The 20,707-nt window shown below is 38.1% G+C and overlaps 1 protein-coding gene across 1 annotated transcript in view; it reads right to left on the reverse strand.

The window, feature by feature from the left end:
• The window catches only part of MLLT3 (MLLT3 super elongation complex subunit), a 119,009-nt gene that overhangs the window by 12,953 nt on the left and 85,349 nt on the right, over positions 1 to 20,707 (reverse strand). Inside the window, exons 7-8 of the mRNA XM_082300862.1 lie at positions 5,150 to 5,228; positions 1,388 to 1,520 (exon numbers count right to left, since the gene is read on the reverse strand). Coding sequence (XP_082156988.1) covers positions 1,388 to 1,520; positions 5,150 to 5,228 — 212 coding nt within the window. The remainder of the gene's footprint in view (positions 1 to 1,387; positions 1,521 to 5,149; positions 5,229 to 20,707) is intronic.

A 20,707-nucleotide genomic window follows, 5' to 3' on the forward strand; every position in this document is an offset into this window, starting at 1 on the left:
AGCTACTGTTAATCAAGGTCACATGGAAGAGAGGCATCTGAGCAGGGCTGCACTCCAGAAAAAACTCTTCATAGCACAAAGAAGGAGGCTGTCTGCCTGGCTGGGATGAAGTGTCCAGCTAACAGCAGCTAATGTTACAGAAATGGTAAACACCTACAAAATTGAACTGCTGCTCCCTATCTCGGTTCACAGCTATGTCAAAGAAAGAAAGTGGTCCTTAGGGATACTTTTCTGCTCTTCTAAAAGCTTTCCAAACAGCTGTACTTCCCACCTGAACAAGTGTTTTACTGAAAAGTTCCTTGTTTATTGTAACACACTTTTTCCTGATTAAAATTCAAGAACTTAGCACCTCAGGAGAGGCCACATGAAAAAGCCCAGTTCCTAATCAGTTTCACCCTTCATTTACTTACAAACAACAGGGAATATTTTTTGTTGGGAAAAACCCCATTAGTTATTTGGGATAAAAAGACACAGAGAAATAACAGCCTTACAGTTCTATTAAAAAACTGAAACAAAATCTCCACACTTGGAGACAAGTTGAGTTTGGAACAATCCTTTACACAATCACTGACACCAACAAGTTCTCAAACTGCTAGTCATCTTGGTCTTTTTCTCCTTGATTCCAGCTGCTAAAGTACATCAGGGAAGAAGCTGACATTCATTAAAGTTCTCCTATTACCTTCCCATTCAAGCAGTAGCTGGCACTGGCACTCAGGTGCTGTGCACTAACGTAAACGCTCTGAATTACATAAAGAATCTAATATGAAATGTGTTTGAGAGAGACAGTTTCAGGTTTTCCGTAACTTTGAACACCATTTAGATGGAGCTTCAAGCTGCCTGAACAGCAGATGAATTTTGGAATGCCCTCTGAAGGTTGCAGCAAGGATGCAGAAAATTTAAAAAATTCCTGTGACAGATGCTTGCTTTACCTTCTGATGCACTTTTACTCATTATTTACTGCATGCAGCACAAAATTTACTTGAAATTCAAATTTCATTGATTTAGATTCAATTTAACAGCTTAATCTAAAACTGGTAAGCAGAGCGGTCTTGTGACTATGTATAAAATAGCTCATTCAACAGCTGAAGGACAATTTCCTCTAATTCGGGCCAGAGAGCAATTATAACTCCTCTCAAGTCACAAAGGCATGAAATCAAGTGAAGTCAAACAAATGAGGATCATCATAACCGTATTGATTAGTACAGGATGAGTTTGTATCAGGAATGGCTAGTTCTGTTAGTTTTTTAAAGGGGCTCTTTTCCTCTAGAAAGAGTGAATTTTCTGCCCATTTGCTATGCAGCACTCTGAAAACATCAGACCTCACCTTGTTACTAACAAGCACTACACGTCTTGGTCAGCAGGCTACTTGCAATCACAAGACACTCACCTGCGACTCCTGCTTCCTCCTCGCGTATTTACAGGTTGCTCCAACTCAGAATCATTGTCCTTCTCATCTGCTTCATCTGATTCATCTTCATTATCATCTGAATGCAGATCTTTCATTATAGTCCTCAATGGACCTGAAACAACAGAGACAATAAAATACAATGAAGTTTACTTCCCCGTGTTTTGGGCAATTCACCCAGCTTTGAAAACTACCTTCCCCACACAGTGTGGAGAGAGGAAAGTCTTAAACGAATTAAGTGAGGCACTGGGGGCTTATACTGCAGGGACCTGTCCACTTATTTGTGAATCTTTACTCACAGGAGCAACTCAGTCAGCTTCAACAGACTTACTCATGACAATGAAGTGGCTCACATGTTCAAGTGTTAGAACAATTTGCAACCTAGATCATAGCTGAAGTAAGTAAAATACTGCCATGACAGGAGAAATTGACATGAAATGTATGCTTCCTAGAAGCATGCTTCTTTTGCATTGCTCGGGTTTAGTATTTTTTGCTTTCTCAAAGGGGATTATATGTGAGTAAAGATCTACAGGGACATATTGATCAGTACTAGTATATTTGTTAGGTTAAGCCATGTACTGAGAAGTTGGTTCTAACAAATCATTCTGACTAAATTATACTGTACAAGGCAGTCATTTTGTTTTCTTGGTTTTTATATATTTATCTTCAGCTGTTCCCATTATTTCAGGGTCAATTTCAAGTTGAGTAAGCACTTTGCCAATGTTGATTAAGTACAATCAATCCCACCCAACACTGTATTATCACTTTTTCTGCATTTACAAAGCTTGACTTGCTCACAAAACTGCATTAAACTCAGTTTGGGTTTTGATTTTTACTCTTTTTGCTCTAAGAGACAGAGCAAGAGGAGTATGTTTAATAGATCTGGAAAGTGTAACACTACAGCTACTTGAAATAAGAATGGGCAAAAGCAGATTAGAAGAGGGAGGAAAGTAAAATGTCCTGCTGCCACAGGACATTTAACTATGAAGTACAGACCATCTGAGACATGAAGCAGTAATTGAAAGCACCAGTGATGGCTGTAGGAACAGCAATTAATATTATGGTTGTGTAATTCCTTCAGTCCAAGAAACAAAGTACGAAGAATTAAGTAAGAAACATGAACAAAGTGAGCCTGAGATGAAACTTTCAACTCTCTATTTACTAATGGGGAAACTGAGTCAAGGGGTGTCCTCCCTGGTGACTGCCAGCAGAGAAGGCAGACATCTGTCAGTCAGTGCCATACTCATAACAGGGACATTGTTCCCTTCATGGGAGGAACAGTTTTACGGACTATTCCAGACGTAAAAAACGTTCAGGCCATAGGCATTTTGACTAGTTTTGTGCAAGTGACTTCAAAGCTGATGTTTAGAATGATTTATCACTAATGCTGCACTAGAACTTTTGTAAATTAGCACAGTTTGGACAGGTTCAGAGCACTGAACCTTTTCTCTGGTTTCACACCCAACCAAATGGTGCTGATGGGCAAATTCCTGGTTTACCAGACATCTGTACAGGTGACAACACGGAAGTGCTTCTTGTCCATGCACCCACTGCTGATACGTAGAAGCAGCTGAGCTGTGCTCCATTTTCTGCCCCTGTTTGGATCTCAGGCAGACAAAACTCAGCTATTTGCATATGACAACTTGTAGTCTGGCTGAATAAGTTATCATCTGACCCTTGAAGGAGGGAAAGGGCTTTTATAGGAGCAGTAATAAAAAGAAACTTGGACTCCTGAGAGACATCCATCACTGACAGCCCCATAAGCCTTGAACAACCTGTCATTCAAACAAGTTTTCCCTTAGTGGAGGAGCATGTCTGGGAGCCTGAAAAGCACGTTGCTAGCTAACTTTTCAGCAGACTTTTCTAGCAATCAGCAAAGCATTAATTTTTAGGTCTTTTTTTTTCTAGCATGGATAGCAATTTTCTGCTCCTTGCTAACACTTACTTTAAAATTCCATAACAATCTTTTTAAAGGATTGAGAAGTTGCTACCTCCTAAGAGATCAGAATAGTTAAGGCGAAACTGAAAATTAGGAGTTGCCCATAAGCAAGTTTTCTTTGTAAGGAAACAGAGAAATATCAAAGCCCCCCAAGGACAGAAGAACTTGAGGAATCTGAGGTTAGCCTGCTGCTTATGCAAAAAGAGGTGAAGGAAGTTCATGCTGTGGTTTTTTGACACCTGAGTAAGCACTGGAATCTAAATGCAACTGAAAAAGAGCCAACAGACCTGGCAAGTAACTTCCGGTTAAGGGAAAAAGCATGGCTTCTGACCAGAGCACAACATACAAGGTGAACATGCCATGCTACGTCTGGTGCTCTATACCTTTGATATACAAATTCATGGCCTGGGCAATGAACGCGCTTAGTTAATTGGGGTTTCTGGAACTCCCAGAAAGAAGCAGGAACCACTATTTACTGTGGCAAAAAAGAGAAGACATATATACCATTTGAACTTCAGAGCTGGTCACATCAGAGAACAAATGTCCCATCTATTCTAGAGAAGGTATAAAGAACTGAAAGACAATCTGTGATATGTCACATATGATCCTGAAGAGATGGATGGGACCATCTGCTCAGAAGAAACCACTAAGTCAAGAAGTTTTTCCCCAGCAAAAGATAACAGATGCAGAAGTGGGTATCCAAGTCATTTGGCTTATAATGGACAGGTGACGCCACTAAGGAGGTTTTCATGAGAACAAAAATGGGGGTTCAGCCGGAAGTGTATCTGTTTACTCTTAGGTAAAAATCAACTGCCTGAAACCAGTCATTACCACACTTCACTTCAGCTCTTGCTTTCTTTTGCATGGAGTAACACTGCCAGAAAACATTAGAAAATCAGTACCAGCCACCTGCAGAAAGGCAGAAGGACAGATATGCATCATGTGACAATCTGTTTAAAATCAGTGTGTCTGAGGTACTAATGTATTGCCATAACCCTAAATCGAGTCTACCACTGAAGAATATAAATGGCTAAACCAAACAAATTTTTTTAGTCAAAGGCTGCTTTTTTAATGCTCCCTATCCAAAGAACAAAACAAAAGCTCATTAAGAATGTATCAGTTGTACAATCTTCTAAACCAGGGAAAGAAGCCAACCAGGAACTAAGTAGTTTAATAGATCATGGAGAACGAATATCAACTTCTTTATAGAAAACATGCCTTGGCAAAGCCCCCAGGAAAAAAAATGCATTCTTTACTGAGTTTCAAGTAAACTGAAATCATCAGCCAGAAAACTGAAATGCAAACTTTAAGTCTAACCATCATCCTTCCCTGACATGTATCTGAAGTAAATACTGTATGCTCTTCCCAGTAGTATGGGACAATCACAGCCTTTGAAAGGGTCTACATAAACACATCTGTGGGATTCTCTTGGCTGCCCATGGGAAACCACACTCTTCCAGGGCTTCAGATAGAGCCAGGTGCCATGCCAGCTAACCCTGCAGAAGGACAATTCCGAAAGAGCTGCTCTTTCGGTTTTAGCATCTGTTAAGTGACTGGCAAGTATTTAGCCCTTCAAAACAACCAATATTCACACCCTTTTCTCAGATTCATAGTTTCTCTCTCTCCTTTTATTTTGCCCTTACAGCCAAATCTGAAAACAACTGCAGAAAAGTCTCTAAATCAAAACTGTGGCCAGTTCAGGCAGTGAAACACAGGAGAAAAGAGGTAATGAGATGCCATGATTCTGTTTCTATTGGCCCCTTCATTTCACACATTCCGTTCAATTTCTTTTCCTTTATTGGTACCTTGTTGTCTGTTGTTTTGAGATGGTGTAAAACTGGAACTGGAACTGGAGCTGGAACTGGCAGGACTGGGCTGTTCAGACTTAAAAGAAAAAAAAAAAAGAAAATAAATAACATTTTAAGAGACATTTTTTTGCCAAAAAAACCCCCTCTTACGTTAGTTACTGCCTAAAGTGTTCTGTCAAGAAAAAAGAACTGTGGGGCCAAATAATACTCAAAGACCTTTATTTCAGGTGTCAGTGAGGCAAACATTGTTGAAATTACTATTGCACTCACCATACATACACACTACTACATCATGTCTAACTGCTAAAGCCTAACAAGAAGTTTCCAATGCCTTGTTTGAAAGATTATACAACATGAGAGCTGAAATGAGTTTATAATGAACCTAAGGCATCTCTCTCATTGTCATACGGTAGACACAACATTTTTCAAATTAGCAATGACATTGTGGAATTGAAAAACAGAAGACCTGAGCAGACCACACTAAATGCCCTCAGACAGTTTTCTTTCATGTCCATTAGAAAGTAAGTCTTAATATAGGGATTCAAATTAAACTTTTATGCTGTTACTGAATTTCTGCTAATCCTAACAGTTTCCATATGTATCAAAACTCTGCAGATTGTAAATGTGATTGACCAGAAGGTATGCCTAGTAACAAAGAGAAATGATCTAGATTTTACCAACTAAAAAGAGAACCAAATTTTTAAACAGGGTTACTAAAATCAGTGTATATTATTTAACAAACAGTTCTACACATTTTTTTTCCTACTTTTGTTTAAAATGTGTAAAGTTCTCTTTAAAATTCATGAGGAAGTCGTATTACTTCATGGAAAAATTCTGTGTATTTTGCTCAGTGTTTATGGCTTGTGAGGGCAGTACTGAAGAGTCTTCATTCCTGCTGCCAGGTTGCATGTTTCCGTATACTTTTTGGCTGACTCCCAGACTCAGCGGTACACACTTGCACACTCATCTGTGTACGTGAGACAAAGTATGAATCTGGTTCGTGGGCAGAGGGGATGCTAACTGAGAACACAAAACATAGTGGCCATACAGAAGGAACAGTGAAAATCAGATTAGGAAATAATGGTCTAAACATCTACTATTGAAAAGAAAACCAGCTTACACTTTAAATTTTATACAACTGCATTACCGTGATGTGTTATCCAGGCTAACAAACATTTTCTGACTCTCCTTGCCTTATAATTCAGACAGAACTAAATTGTTCTCAAAAATGACAGCAGAAATATCCAGTCTGTAAAACTCAAGTTTTCACACACACAGGCTACCTAAGACTAACAGCTGCTTTTTCTCCATAAATCAATCTATTGTTGCCCTTTATAACAGAGGGGGCAGATTTACTGCCTTTTGTTGCCTTTTCTCAGGATGAGAGGTGCCTATTTGGGCAACAGAATGCTTGAGAAAAAAACCATTAACATCTGCTCTCCTTAAATTAACACCAGCTCCAGTTCTCACAGAGACAGAGTCAAAATACAAACTCCATACCTGACTGTATGGGTGTATGCAACTGAACCAGCCCTGTGCAACAAAACCAAACCCAACCAGCAACACAACCCACTTCAGTGTACTGAGAGAGATTCTCACATGGTCCACAGCATCAGACCTTTTTGAAACACACTGCAGCATCACTTGACACTGCTCCAAAAATCATGTACTTTTCAAAAAAATGGTTTTTTCCTTCCTGAGTTTCTGTAAAACCTTACAAGATTTTTAGCTGTAAAATAATCATGGGTGATATAAAGCAGATGACACAGTGATGAAGAAGAGTCAATGCAAACTTTAAAGACGTCAGCAAACTAAGCAAACTAAACTAAGTTCAGTCTTCTAGCTTCAGGCTACTCTTATACATCTGGTTTGTCTGTCAATTTCTGCTTCTTGCAACAAAATTACAAGCTGAGAACTGGTTTCTGCAGATTTCCATTAACTGTATTTTTCCTTTATTAACTTCAACATGAATGTCAACTTACTGAAAATCCATTCCCTTAAAAAATAGAAAACACTAAAAGACTATAATATTCAGCTTTCAAATGCTAACATTCTAAAAATCAAAAAATCACATAGATGCAGAGACTATTTCACTAGTAAAACTTCACTACTTTCTTTTTTAACCAGTTTACTTGAAATGAAAAAAGGGGAGAAGGCCTAGTCTCATTACAAGGGCTGAAAATATGAGTGAAATTGCTCCATGTCAAAATTTTCTCCCAGTATTAACTAACTTGGTCAGTTTCACAAGAACAAATTAATATTAATACACATAAAGTTATATGTTTTCCTGGTAAAAATTTTGCTCTGCTTTAGCAAGATCACTTTGAGAAGTTAAACCACAGAAAGTCCTTATGAAACACATATCATCATCCATACATATTTTAAAAGGGTTCCTAATAACTTTTAAAACTATTTACATTATTTCCTTAAACAACCCTATCTGAAAATTTATTTCAAGAAATACGGATTAACATAAATATTAAAACTATTCAGTATTGGAAATGAAACCTTCATTTTTTGACTGAGAAATCTGGGTGAGAGCGCACCCAGAGGAAACAGTTGCTTTTAACCTAAGAATGAATGTTATTAACAGAAAAGACTTGCCTTTTCAGAAGGAACTAAAAATATGTCTTCCATATATGAATGTGGATTAGTGCCAATAGCACCCATGCTTCTAGTTAACAGAGGGTGTCTTTTGTCACTTAAGCAATGCTTTTTGACAGTTTTTACAGGTTCTTATCCCAAGGACTTCGGTATTTATTGCTTTACACATTTGGGCTTTCTACTCTTATCCCCTGGTTCCCAATCACCAAATACTTAATTTTTCAATGGGTCTGAAATTAGCTAAAGTATGTCTTTCAACAATAAAAGTTTAAGACAGTATCAGGGAAAAGCTTCTCTCCTATGGCCTTTTCCTGTTTTACCAGTTTTCTCTTTCTACAGACAAGCTAACGAGAGTTTGGGCCCAAACTGTTCATTAGTGCAATGACCTGATATGATTTATCTTCAACATTCTTTGACAGTCTACTTCATTTTAGTGCTGTCACAATGATGCACAGGAGACAGTGACTTCTTTATTAGGCTTGATTGAGGGATCCTGTGCTTTGAAACTGTTCAGCAAAAGAAGGCAATTTTCTTTAGCCCAAGTTTTCCCTGAAAAGGTATCCTTTTTACCAGTGATTTTTCTAAATCACTTAACTTCTCTGCCATTTCCAAATTCTTGTCTGTTTTTACAAGTAATTCAACAACTCACTCTTGGAACTGCAAAAAACTTTCAGGCAAACCCACTTGTTTATGATAAAGGATATAATAGATCTGTTTCTGTAATATTTCATGTTTGTTCCAATGTGTACAACTTCTTGGGGCTGTCTGGTGCAGGGCCAGAAGCTGGACTTAGATGATCCTTGTGCGTCTCCTCCAACTAAGGATATTCTATGGTTCTGTGACTCTAAAAATAACCCCCATCATTTCAAGCCCCTTATTAATTCTTACATCAAGAAATAGAAGACATCTATATGTACGTTGTTGACAATGGTTTTTCTTGCCTTTCCCTGAACCATTCTTGAAGGAAGCTTACAAATTGTTTCTTGAAGTAAACATTAAGTGGTGTAGCAATATCTCATCTCATTTCACATCAGTCTACATATTTCTTATTTTTTATGCATGGTAGTCTAAAGACATAAGTTTCCCAGTGCTATACACACTGAGAAGTCTATACACTTGAAACTACTTATATAGCTGAGCATTGCTTCCACTTTGTGCAAATTTAGAATTTCTGGGAGGAGGAACATGCTCCCAGCAGGACAATACTACTTCTCTTCCCTAACAGGACTCCTGTACTTACAGCTTCTACTGCCTCTTAAGTGCCCTATCAGTGACCTCAGCTTTTATTAGAATAATTCAACCTATCTGTAGCTCACACAAGAGGTTCCCACTGAACATCATAAAACAGCTTTTCACTGTGAGGGTAACCAATCATGGGAACAGGGTGATTTTGGCATCTCCCTCCATAAGAGATATTAAAAAAACCCATCTAGAGAGGGTCCTGGTCACCCAGCTCAAAGTGGCCCTGGTTGAAGAGGGCAGGTAGACCAGATGGCAGTCAGAGGTACCTTCCAACATCAACCAATTTCCTCTGAACAATTGCAGTGGATGAAGTGGGATTTGCATTTCCTTAGAGACTGTCCTACTGAAACATGTATCTAATTTTGAAATAAAATCCTTTTCCTTCTATTTTTATGAACCTATTTTATTTTACCTTTATAAATAAAAAAAAAGAATTGAGACAATGCTAACATAAAAACTCACAAATACTCAACACTTAGAGAAGATTCATGCACAGGAGACTGAGCTAAAAAAATGCAGATAAAAAAATTCTTTTGCAGAACACTGTACAATAAAACTGAAAGATGAAGCACTAGCGAAGATTGTTCTGTAACCTGTAGGGTATTCTTGCTGAAAATATCTTACTGGAAAGAGTGGCAGACACGTAGTAAAGCAAACAAAAAAGTACAGGAGGGAAGATCAAGGTTTGTCTTGTAGAACAGCTGAATACTACAGTTTCCATGGATTTCATGACTACAAGATAATGAGTGAACTAAGGATAAAATAAACTAAGAATGCGTATGGTCACATGAGTATGAACACGGTCCTTAAACATGAGAGGCAAACTGATGGAAGTTTTCATCAGATAAGCCTAACCAAGAAGGATAAAGACTGTCCTGAATATGTAGGTAACGATGGCAAAGACAGGGTTATATGAAGGCTTTTGAAAACTGGCACTAACCACTGTGTTATTTAGACCACATTTTCCCAAAAATGTCTGAAAAGACACCAATATTTGTGAAGAATTGATAAAGTATGAGCAGCACAACATGGGGAATTTAACAGTTTTGTATTCCATACAGTCTGAATTATATGGAAAAAAAAATGAGGCCAAATGATATAAGATGAAGATATGCTAAATAAATCACTTGTTTGAAGAACATTCTCATTTTATAAGCTCAGTGGCATGACAGCCCTGTGATGAGAGGATGGCAACTGTCCCTCTGTACTTCTTTAACTGTGGAAAGGCCAAATTAGTACTAAATACAAACCAGAAAAATTCAGTCTAGGTATTAAAGCCAAGGTGAGAGTTTCATTCAACTAATCTACATCTTCTGCTCTAATGGGATTAATAATGTTAGAAGATAGGTGGTAGTTGTTCTGGCCAGCCCCTACAGCTGCTGTGTTGGAAGCCAAGACTTCCTGATTCCCTTCTCTTGCTCTATTTTATCTACTGTGCCCTGTGTCACGTATCAGCACTGAGAAGAACAGATGCTGATGCATACCCAGTTCACTGTTTGGGGAAATTAAACAGACGGTTTGCTGTCACTTTTGGGGCAGCAGGAAGGTGGTTCACCTAAATTCTCCGAGATATGAGGTTTTAATGTCAGGAATTCACATACTCCTATAACAAAAGAAGCAACTGAAGAACCATCTACATGTAAAACTGCTTTTATGGGTATAATTACGTACTATGGTACACTTCTCCACATCAGAAATTTAGTCTTCTCAGCAGGTACTCAGAGACTTTACAAATTCACCACAATTCCCCTCTATTCTTATGTAGCTCTGTCGAACACTCCCAGCATGACCCTATACTAAAACTTTACTATGTGGAAAGCTTGTCAAAGTCATAAAAATCAAGTAAATACAGACCTAAACATTTGAAAAAGAACAGCTTTTTTTTCCTGAAGTCATGCTGCACAGGCTCACAGGCTTTTGAACTCATGTCCCAGAAAACCGAATTGTTCAAAATTTAACTGTAAACTACAGAGAGATCAAGTGTAAATCTTTGCTGGCCCTGTCAGTTTTACAGTAAGCTTCACTGTATTTACTTTTCCATCAAACTTAACTTGTGGGATTTAAATGATTATCTGAAAACCTCAGCTTTTATTTATTGTGCATTCCAGTTCCAGTGAAAAGCAGTAAAGAGAAAAATACAAAAATGTATGTTGTACCCTAAAAAATTCTCAAGTCTCTAAAACAAAACAAAACTCAGCTCCTCAAACTATTTTTCAAAATGTTGTAACTTTTAGTCAATCTTGTGATACTGTAAACTGAACAATGGTTTTTAGATGTCATGTTTGGCAACAAAATGCTCTATAGACTTTTTTTTCTATAGAAGATCTGAGACATCTGATAAGATGTTTCCTAAGCACTCACTCTGCGATAATGTCATGTGTTTGTCTAGTGTTTTCACAAAAGATCACCCATATTATAAACACACAGATCATGCAACGCTGATTCTCTGAGAAAAAACCCACAGAGCAGATTTCTGTTGTCTTATCGGTTCTCTACCATTTACAGCTGACACATCTGCTTGCTGTAACTTTGCCTACACAAGTACTTTTACAAAAAGAATACTACAAAAAGTGATTCTTATTTAAAACTCCTTATCTCTGCTTCTCTGATTTAAAATAAATTTTTGATAGTGCGATCTGAGCTTTATATTAACAGTTTTGCTTCTGTTTCATAAGACAGAAGATTGCAACACACAACAAAGAAAATCTCTTTCAAAAATAAGAAAATCTGGTATTTGTTTATATTTAAATAACATTTAACTCAAATCTCAAATTATAATTAATGTAGTGTAATGTATTTGTAATGTAATTGACAGTTATCTGAATAGGTACTTTAACCACTGAATGAAGTTACTAAAAATATTGGGCTAAAACTAGAAAAAATATTGGGCTATAACTGGAAATACTGGCTAAAATAAAATCTCATGTAGGACAACCCAGATCAATCTTGAGTTTTACAGTGTTCAAAGGATCAAAACCATTGTATATGGCACAAACAAATCAAGTTGAACCGTCTCATCTACCAACTGCTTCCTTTAGCTAAAATTGTAACATTTAACATGCAAAATTTTATTTACTCTTACTAGTCCTCTCCCAAAGCAAATTTAAGCCACCAAGACCAACAAAAATGGCTTCCTCTTCTGCCCTTTTCCTGCATTGAACCCAAGCAACTTTGCAACTGAATTGTTATTGTCCAGAATACTCAGACCATGGCATTTTACTTGAAGATATTTTACTCTTCCTGTAGAAGACACAATGCAATAAGCACTATCTTGAAACTGCGTCCTTTTCATCAACAGAATAAAGCTGCATTGTAATAACTAAAATCCACTAAAGCAGCATGGGCAATGGAAAAATATCATTCATATACTGAAAGAAACTAAAATTGTCACAGACTGTATGTACTTCTTTTCCTGCCACAGTTTAGACATTACTTTTGCAGCTGATAATTCGTATAATGAAACACAAACAGGTTACTGTATGTAACCTCCTCCCACTATTTAGGTAATACCTAACATGACCTCACCCAGAGCAGCAAAATCACTTGGTTTACTTCTGTCCTAATCAAAACTGTTCACCAAGTATGATATTAAACAGCATAAATTTTGCAATGGTTTTCTGGTTGGGGTAATCAATATTGAGGCACTGATCCAGCTACTGCTGGCCCCAGTTCCTGTCATCCCATGATGTGCGAGTCATCTTTCCTTGGGGAGCTCAGGCACCGGTGGAGTTGCCTGCCTGTTAACGTCAGCAACAAAACACAGCTCTGCTGCTGATGGGGTACTTATTATCAGTCGCCTTTAAAGTCTCCTTTCATGTTGCCCTGAGATGATGATACCAGTTCTGAAGATATGTAAACAAGTTCTGTGAAGTGTAAATAGCTCCATTTATCCTTATCTTCTAACTCTGCTGTATGAAACATTAATTCTTACAACCCAGAGCATCACTTCCTTACATTTGCCAGATGGCTTGCAACACATTAAGTACACAGTAAGCAATTCCTTCATGAAAGTTACCCACAGCAAGAACATGTAACATGTAGGTTTGAAAAACCCGACATACATGTTCTGGACTCAGGCAGTCCTATCTTATTGTGCTACAGATGTGCAATGACTGCCATTTTCATTATGACAAAGACATTAATTACCAAACTTCTTGGTCCCTTCACAACTGCAGTGTTACAACAAAGGAATCTGATCACCAAAGCTACATGCATCTACTTGTTTTCAGCCCCAGTGGAAATGAATGGCACAAGATATTGCTGCTCAGAGAGGGGCACTAGAGACCCCACTAACATACACAATCCCAGAGGAAGCACAAAGCACACATTTTTATTTTCTAAAGATTTTTATTTTCAAGGGAAGATGACAGCCTGCTTAGAGGCCTTCAACAGAAAATGTTAGGTTTAAATACTAACAGAGCTGGATGTTTCACTCAAAGCTTTTTTGGGTTTTGGGTTTTTTTGATTTGGTTTGGTTGGTTTTTGGTTTTGGTAGGAAAAAGTGTCATCTTTTTCTAACAAAAAATGTAAGCTGTACTGAGGAATTGACTAAGTCAAAACAGTTCTAATGAATAATGACTCAGTGAGTTAACACAAATTCACACCAACATTCTTAAACAAGTTTTCTATTGCCGATGTGGTGATCTAGAACCACCTTCAGTGAACGCTCAAAATATTAATAAAACTGGTTGTAGGTATGACACTTCCCTTAAACAACAATAGCTGCCTGGCAGAGGAGTGGATAATGTTGTCAAGAGGGAAAGGCAGCTGCCACACAGAGGGCAAGAATGAAAAATGCTTGATTACATCTGCTTTTATTTATTTCCTGTACCAGGCTCACATGCACACTTCGATACTGGAAGAACACTGACACACAGGCAACATCATCCCGGAGTCTGGGCCAGGAAAATGTTGTCTATCAGAAGCACCCCTTGCCCATTCCAAGAGGGCCCCCCAGCATCCCTCTGCAGTGCCAAACACCCAGCACAACCCCAGGGCTCCACAGCACAGGGAAGTGAACAGAAGTCCCTCCCTCATCAGTAGGCAACAGACTGTCATTCCTTCTGCACAGGCATGAGACAGGGTATACACTCACTGCAATAGTAAGCTCAAGCAGCCTTTATCCTGTGTTAGTAACATTTAAACTTCAGGAGATTATTGAGTCCTTAAAATATAAAAATTAAATCGTGTAATTATGGTGTCTCCTGGAGAGTTCATGTCAGTCATCACCAGAGTACAAGCCTCTGAATGGGAAGAGTTAACAAAATTACCGAATGAATTTCATGGAGAGTTTGGCAGCAAACTTTCAAAAATACATGAGTAAACCATGCCATTTTTGCCCCCCAAAAAAGAACTGTAAACTTACTGGTTCCACATAAAACATAAAAGGGCATAAAAGCCTTGAATAGATCTAGCTATTGTAGGTAAAATACCAGCTGGTAACTAACAGATGTTGGATTTTATTTTAACTATGTGAAGCCATTCTTCCTGATCACAACACAATTTATATAAGTAGATAGATAAAGCAACTTCGAAGCAATAAAATCCCTACCAAGAAGATCTCACTTCATTATGATTAAAATAAAATATCCTGTCTTTATTTTATTATTTTGACTGCAATCCACCTTGGCCTCTTGAAATTGTCATTACTTTAATGGACATGAGACAAAGTCTTTTTATGCCACAACCCCCCCCCCCCCCCCAAACAATTAAAGTATTGGCACTGCACATAACCAATTAAAACCCTTACTTTCTGCAGCATAGCAGGTGAACAGGATTTCCAGTGCTAAAACATAGAAAATATGGCCCCAATTCAAAACTGCATTGATGCAAATATTTGAGTTTCATGTGAGTAGTCACAATGAAGCAGATGTAGTCAACACTTGCAAAAGAACTAAAATACTGAAGCCTGTACTAGTAGCTTGATAATGATTAATGTTAATTCTGTGCTCAAAACGCGACATTGCCTAAAACTAAAAAAAGCCCAAACAGACTTTGCCTCAAGAATACAAAATTTCATGGCTCTCATAAGATTATTTTTGCAACCTGAATATATAATCGTATCTGCAAGAGTTTGTCTCCACTGCTTTATTTCTAAATTCTTAACATTTCTGCAAGCCAGTGATTTCCAAACACACTGCTAACAAAACTATCTTGCTTTAATGTTGGAGCTTGCTGCCCAGAGGATCTCTACTTGTCCCTAATGCTGCTTCCTCATCCAGCAATAGTTCATCTCACCATATACAGAACAGCCTAATATGCACCTAGGCTTTTGTGGGTGAAGGCAAAGCATTTTTCACTTCATAGTAACACCTAATTAACACAGGCTAAGTATACCAACTGAATGGGGCCATACTACAGTAGATGCTAATGGCCACAGAACATAATTGTGCCTACTGCCACATCTCTAAAGAGGTCTGATTATCTCTGGCCACTATTTCTCTCTGAGGATGTGTCTGGATGGAAACACCTCACATTGTACAATATTTACCTATTTGTGACAACTGAATTACCTCCTCGACACAGGAGTACTATGTCCAACAATACCACATGAGTGGCTGGCATGGTTTTAAGAGCAGCACTAATTCCTGGACTAGAAACAAACAAACAAAAAAGGCATTTAATTATCATGCAAAAAGTAAAGAATGTAAGGAGATGACAGTTGCAAACCCACAGGGCCTGGTCTGCAGTGAAGGACATGATCAGTATTAAGCCTGTTCTGCATCATTAAACATCTTGAGAGTCACAGTTTTACAAATAAAATAAAACCTATCTTCTCCTTTTTTTTTTTTTTAACCTTTGGTAACTACATGAAAACGGCACATGGAGCTCTATCTCACTACTGTTCCTTCTGACTTTAAACACTACCTGAAAAAGCTTTGACTTTGGCTCTAAGCCCTGGCAGAAAGTAGGCTTTTTCAGCTAACAAGGGTCTGGAGGTTTTACAAGACCATGGGGGTTTTCAAAATGTTCTTCCACTTTTGCAACAGTCAAATTATTTCACCATGTGCCAGATTGAAAGCAGCATTTTATGGATTCCTTTAAAAATGTACTCATACTCTAAGGCTGCTTTAGGACATGCAAGCAGTTAATTAAGTACAAAGGCATAGTCTGTGTGATCTCTACTGTATTTTCATTATTCTGTAAAGGCCTTCCTGAGAAGGAGATGGGATTTTTTCCTAAAGGCAAAAGATCCACTAATGCGCTCCGCTCTTAATTATTGAAACTCCTTACCCCTGAGCTGTCACATTTTCCTAGCATGCGTTTCTGCTCAGATTGTATTTCCATAGGTTTTGACAAGGCAAAAGGCTGCTACCATTACTAATGCAGTGACATGTACAGGCAAAATAATCACACCAGAATAAATTCATCCAACAGAGACACATGGACTGTCTAAAGAATCCACCAAACCACTGTCATGCATGGCAGACTCAAAGAGTTGTTATTCAGTTCTCTACAACTGGAGATACATGGAGAATATTTAATACCTGAGCAGGTATGTATGATCTGCCCTATCTCCTTTGTGCCTTCCTGGTGCAGCAACTTCACCAACAACCAGGTAACATTTTTTCCTTCTTACCCATCCAAGCAAAACCAGCACTAACCAAACAAGAAGTATCTGAGCATCCCTTCTGAAATAGCTCCACGGCTTAAAAGAGGCAGCTTCAACCATGGAAAATGCCTCACTCACATCCAAAATTCTGTATTTCTCATATATCTCATACACCAGCTTGCAGCTCACACAAATATTACAAGAACACCATCATATTTCAGACTGGCAGCAAAATCAAGGTCAAATCCTTTTTTTTTTATCATGTTGCTGCACTGTCCCACACAGGAAGCAAACAGGTGGAGTTTTTATTAACTAAAACATCCTGTAATTGAATTTAATAGCAAAATCTTCAGAGTTTTGAAGTGGACTGTGTTAACATGCCTATGCCTCAATAAAACCATAAACTGCACGCTTTTACTCTGTACCTTATTTTGTATGTTTCATACCAAAGCCAGTAAAATAGTTTTTCAGCCTTTATGTGTGACTTCTAAACAAACTCAAAAAAGACCCCACGCTCTTTGAATACCTAGTTGATCACTAACACTGAAGCCCAAAACTTTAATTCATGGATGTATTTGAAAAGTGACACTTAAAAAAGCAACATGAAGAGAAACACAGACATTTGTTTCACTTGCAAACAGCTCAAAGTCAACAGAAAAACAAAATTAAAATAAATATAGCACTACAATGCTATATAATATATATAAATAGCACACTACAATGTATGCCAAACAGACCACAGAGGAATGATCATATATGGTTTTGGTCTAAGTCACACACAGAAAGACTATTAAGCAAGGGCAGAGAGTTTATCACTAAGCAAGGGTGATTCCCTGTATTTCCCGTGAATTTTACAGAGCTATCTGAAGCTCAAAGAAGACTGACTGACTACAGGACACCAAAGGACAGTATCCGGCTTTCTGAAATACCCCCGAGGCAACAGCATGCTAACCTGTCTTGAGTCTGAAAGGCAACTTTCAAGGGACAGCTCCAAGGGAAGATCAACCATTGGCAGACACACTTAACGACCTGAAAAAGAATGCACCTCTCTCAGGGGGTGGTGTAACTCTACATCCTCTACCTCATGAAGGCAAAGGCCATGTTTCAAGTCTGCATGCCCAGAACTAAGTAGAGTATGACGCCTGTACTTTGAAGCGTTGAGCACGCTCTTCTTTTTTGTCTGAAATTCAAACCCATTGATTGATATGATACACTCCACTCCAATTCACTGAACTCAGGCTGTATCCAAAGAAGTCAGGGGAACAGCAGCACTGCCACCCTGTAGCACCTTCCCAGTGAAACACCACCTCTGTTCAATGATGCTTGTAAGATTCCTTTACCACACGGACTTTTCAGAATGTCATCCTTATTTTAAAATCCCAAATCCAGACTTCACAATTGAGAACGATAATGGACTACCTCTAATTCTGAAAACCATCCTGTATGTGACCAGCAACAGTAAGAAACTTATTTCTGCAGGAAGGTCTACACTCTATATTGCACCTTTTATTACAAATTTATCATATTTTATAGGTAAAGTTATGCATATGAATATATGCATATGCAATACCAGTAAAGAGAACAGTCACCATTTTGAAACACGTGTTTGAGAATGAGACTATCTCTTACTCCGTGTAGTGAAGAAACTTCAGAATTCTTAGCAAAGTTATTCACAATTTCATTACATCCGATGTATGAACATTCCATTCATACAGTATTATTATGTTTGCACGATGTCATAAATAAAACTTGAACAGAAAAAATGCACCTGACTCAAAGTTAGTATTTTTGCAGCATTCTAACAATTTTCTTTTATGTACTGATTTGTAATGTAATTTGTTATACCTAACCTAAATTTGCTGAATTGGGTATAGTGGTTTTGCTTTCTTGAAGACTCTTAGGAATAAATCTGGATACTACCAAATATACTCCCAAATAATAACAGATTCTTTGTTCATCAGGGCTATGATATCCACCATTGTAACTGTATCAGAGTAAGAAATAACATTTCGCTTAATTTCACAGCATATTATTATGCCAGGATATGACACTAAAATAGCATCTTCCCAGCTTCAGGCAACTATGTTTGTTAGTATCATGAAGCCTTGACAGATCTGAAATTACTGGTATTGTATAGAAAAAGCATTGTCGTATTTTCACTCCCATTGCTCTCTGTGTAACATTGCAACTTCTCACCTTTTTCTTTCCTTTAATATGATTATGTTTATAGGATATACCCTTTATGGATTTAGCTGTAAAATTTCCTGAAACACTTGGAAACTTACCAATACATACAAAAAAATCCAAACTATTTCTTCCAACATACAGAAAATTATCTCTATTACACTGCTTGGTCACCTTTCATTAGATTCCCTGGTTAAAAGTGGTAAAATGTAGAAGGAACAACTCCTTGTGAAATTCTGCAGACATTCACTAACCAGGCTGCCCAGCTCTTTCTCCCACAGCACTTGCCAAGTGTGTGACTCAGGCACCTCAAGGGATTATTCCGTGTTTCATGGATAGTTTTTCTTTAACTAAGGATATTACTGACTTTCTAAATAATATCCCATCACTGACTGGAGCCATACTCAACCTGATTTATTAAGGACCACAGTCCAAAAGGGGCAGACATTCTTTTCACTCATTCAGATGGGGAGCACACTGGCCCCCTTATGGAAGACCTGGGTCATGGAAGACCATGATCCAGTATGTCAGCGTTAAAATACATGAGAGCCCAAACTAGCAGGATTTGCTTCTCTTGGCGTGGACTTCAGCAGTTTGCCCTCTCAGTAACAATGGCTTACAGACCTAGAAAACCTTGAATCTGCTTTTTAGCTTTAGTACAGAATTAAGGAACTCCTTAGGTCCTACAGGTCAACGGCAGACAGATGATGCACTTTTGGAAGTGTACTTGTGTAAGCCTATGAAAAATACAGAAGTGCTCCCATTATACCATCGGTAGTGGGCAAGAGATTGCAAGACAACAAAGAGGGAAACACCTATCAGCAACTAGAAAGGATCAGTTTCAACCACTGTCCAGATATCTTTCACATATCAGTTATTTGCAAGTTGCTACAAAGCATACACCTCTGCAGAACCTTTTCTAAAATTCCAGTTACACTGGATTTTCTTGTCTCAATTCCTCTGTCTTTGAAAAAAATAGAGAAAAAAAAAAGTGTATGTGCCCCTACATGGCATTTATTTGAATGAACAGGAAATCCAAAAATCTATTTTAACTAGCCAGCTATACTGAGGATAAATAGCGTGTCTCAAGGCTAGTGACAAATTAAAATAGAACATTGAGCTTTTTGAGAACATGAAGAATAATTCACACCAAGAGTGACAAGTGTGTACATTTTCAGGTTTAAAGACAAACTGGTTAAGTTCCAAGCTATAATGAGAATGCCACTCCAACCACAGAGTATCCCCAGTGTCACGCTGTAAAGCAGGGCCTGTCCTATTGTATACCTTCTAAATTTTACAGCCTTTGCATGCCCTGAGGGACCAGTCATTAAAAGGTCACTTCAGAAGTAAATTACCTTCTCCCTCTTGGGAAGTTTCTACAAAGTAAAAACCTAATGCTGACACCTCCCATGCAGCAGGGCATTTATTGTCTGCTCCAGAGAGGGCAAGCAGGGTTATGAATCTGATGGCAATAACAGAGGCACAAATCAGGAAACAGAGAAACGAGAGAATTTAACAGGAAAGGCTGGGAAGAATTCCTCTCTACCATGCACACTTCACCTCTATCCATAAGCACAAATAATGGCACCAAACAAGGCTTCTCCTACCATGCCCTTCCTTCTCTAGATGTCTCTATAAAAGATGCTTCTGAAAACCAAAGTTTGCTAGGCGAATGATTAAAATCCTAGTCTTAATCACAAAATTAAACAGCAAATCACACTTGAAACAGATGAGCAGGCACAGTAGACAAATATTTTCAAGAAAGCAAATTTCCATTAAAATGCCTTTCTTCTCGGTAAGCCTACTACTTGGGATAGATTCTCCTGATCAGAGTGAGATTCTAGGAACTCCTCCTCCTCCACAAAACTGGCATAATTGATAGAACTGCCTCTTTTAGCAAAAAAATAAGTAACTCTCTTATATAACTGCAACCATGTCCTGGATTTACTGAACTCTCTAACACCTGAAAACAA

Source organism: Coloeus monedula (assembly GCF_965178545.1).
Source record: "Coloeus monedula genome assembly, chromosome: Z".
Classification (NCBI taxonomy): Eukaryota; Metazoa; Chordata; class Aves; order Passeriformes; family Corvidae; genus Coloeus; species Coloeus monedula.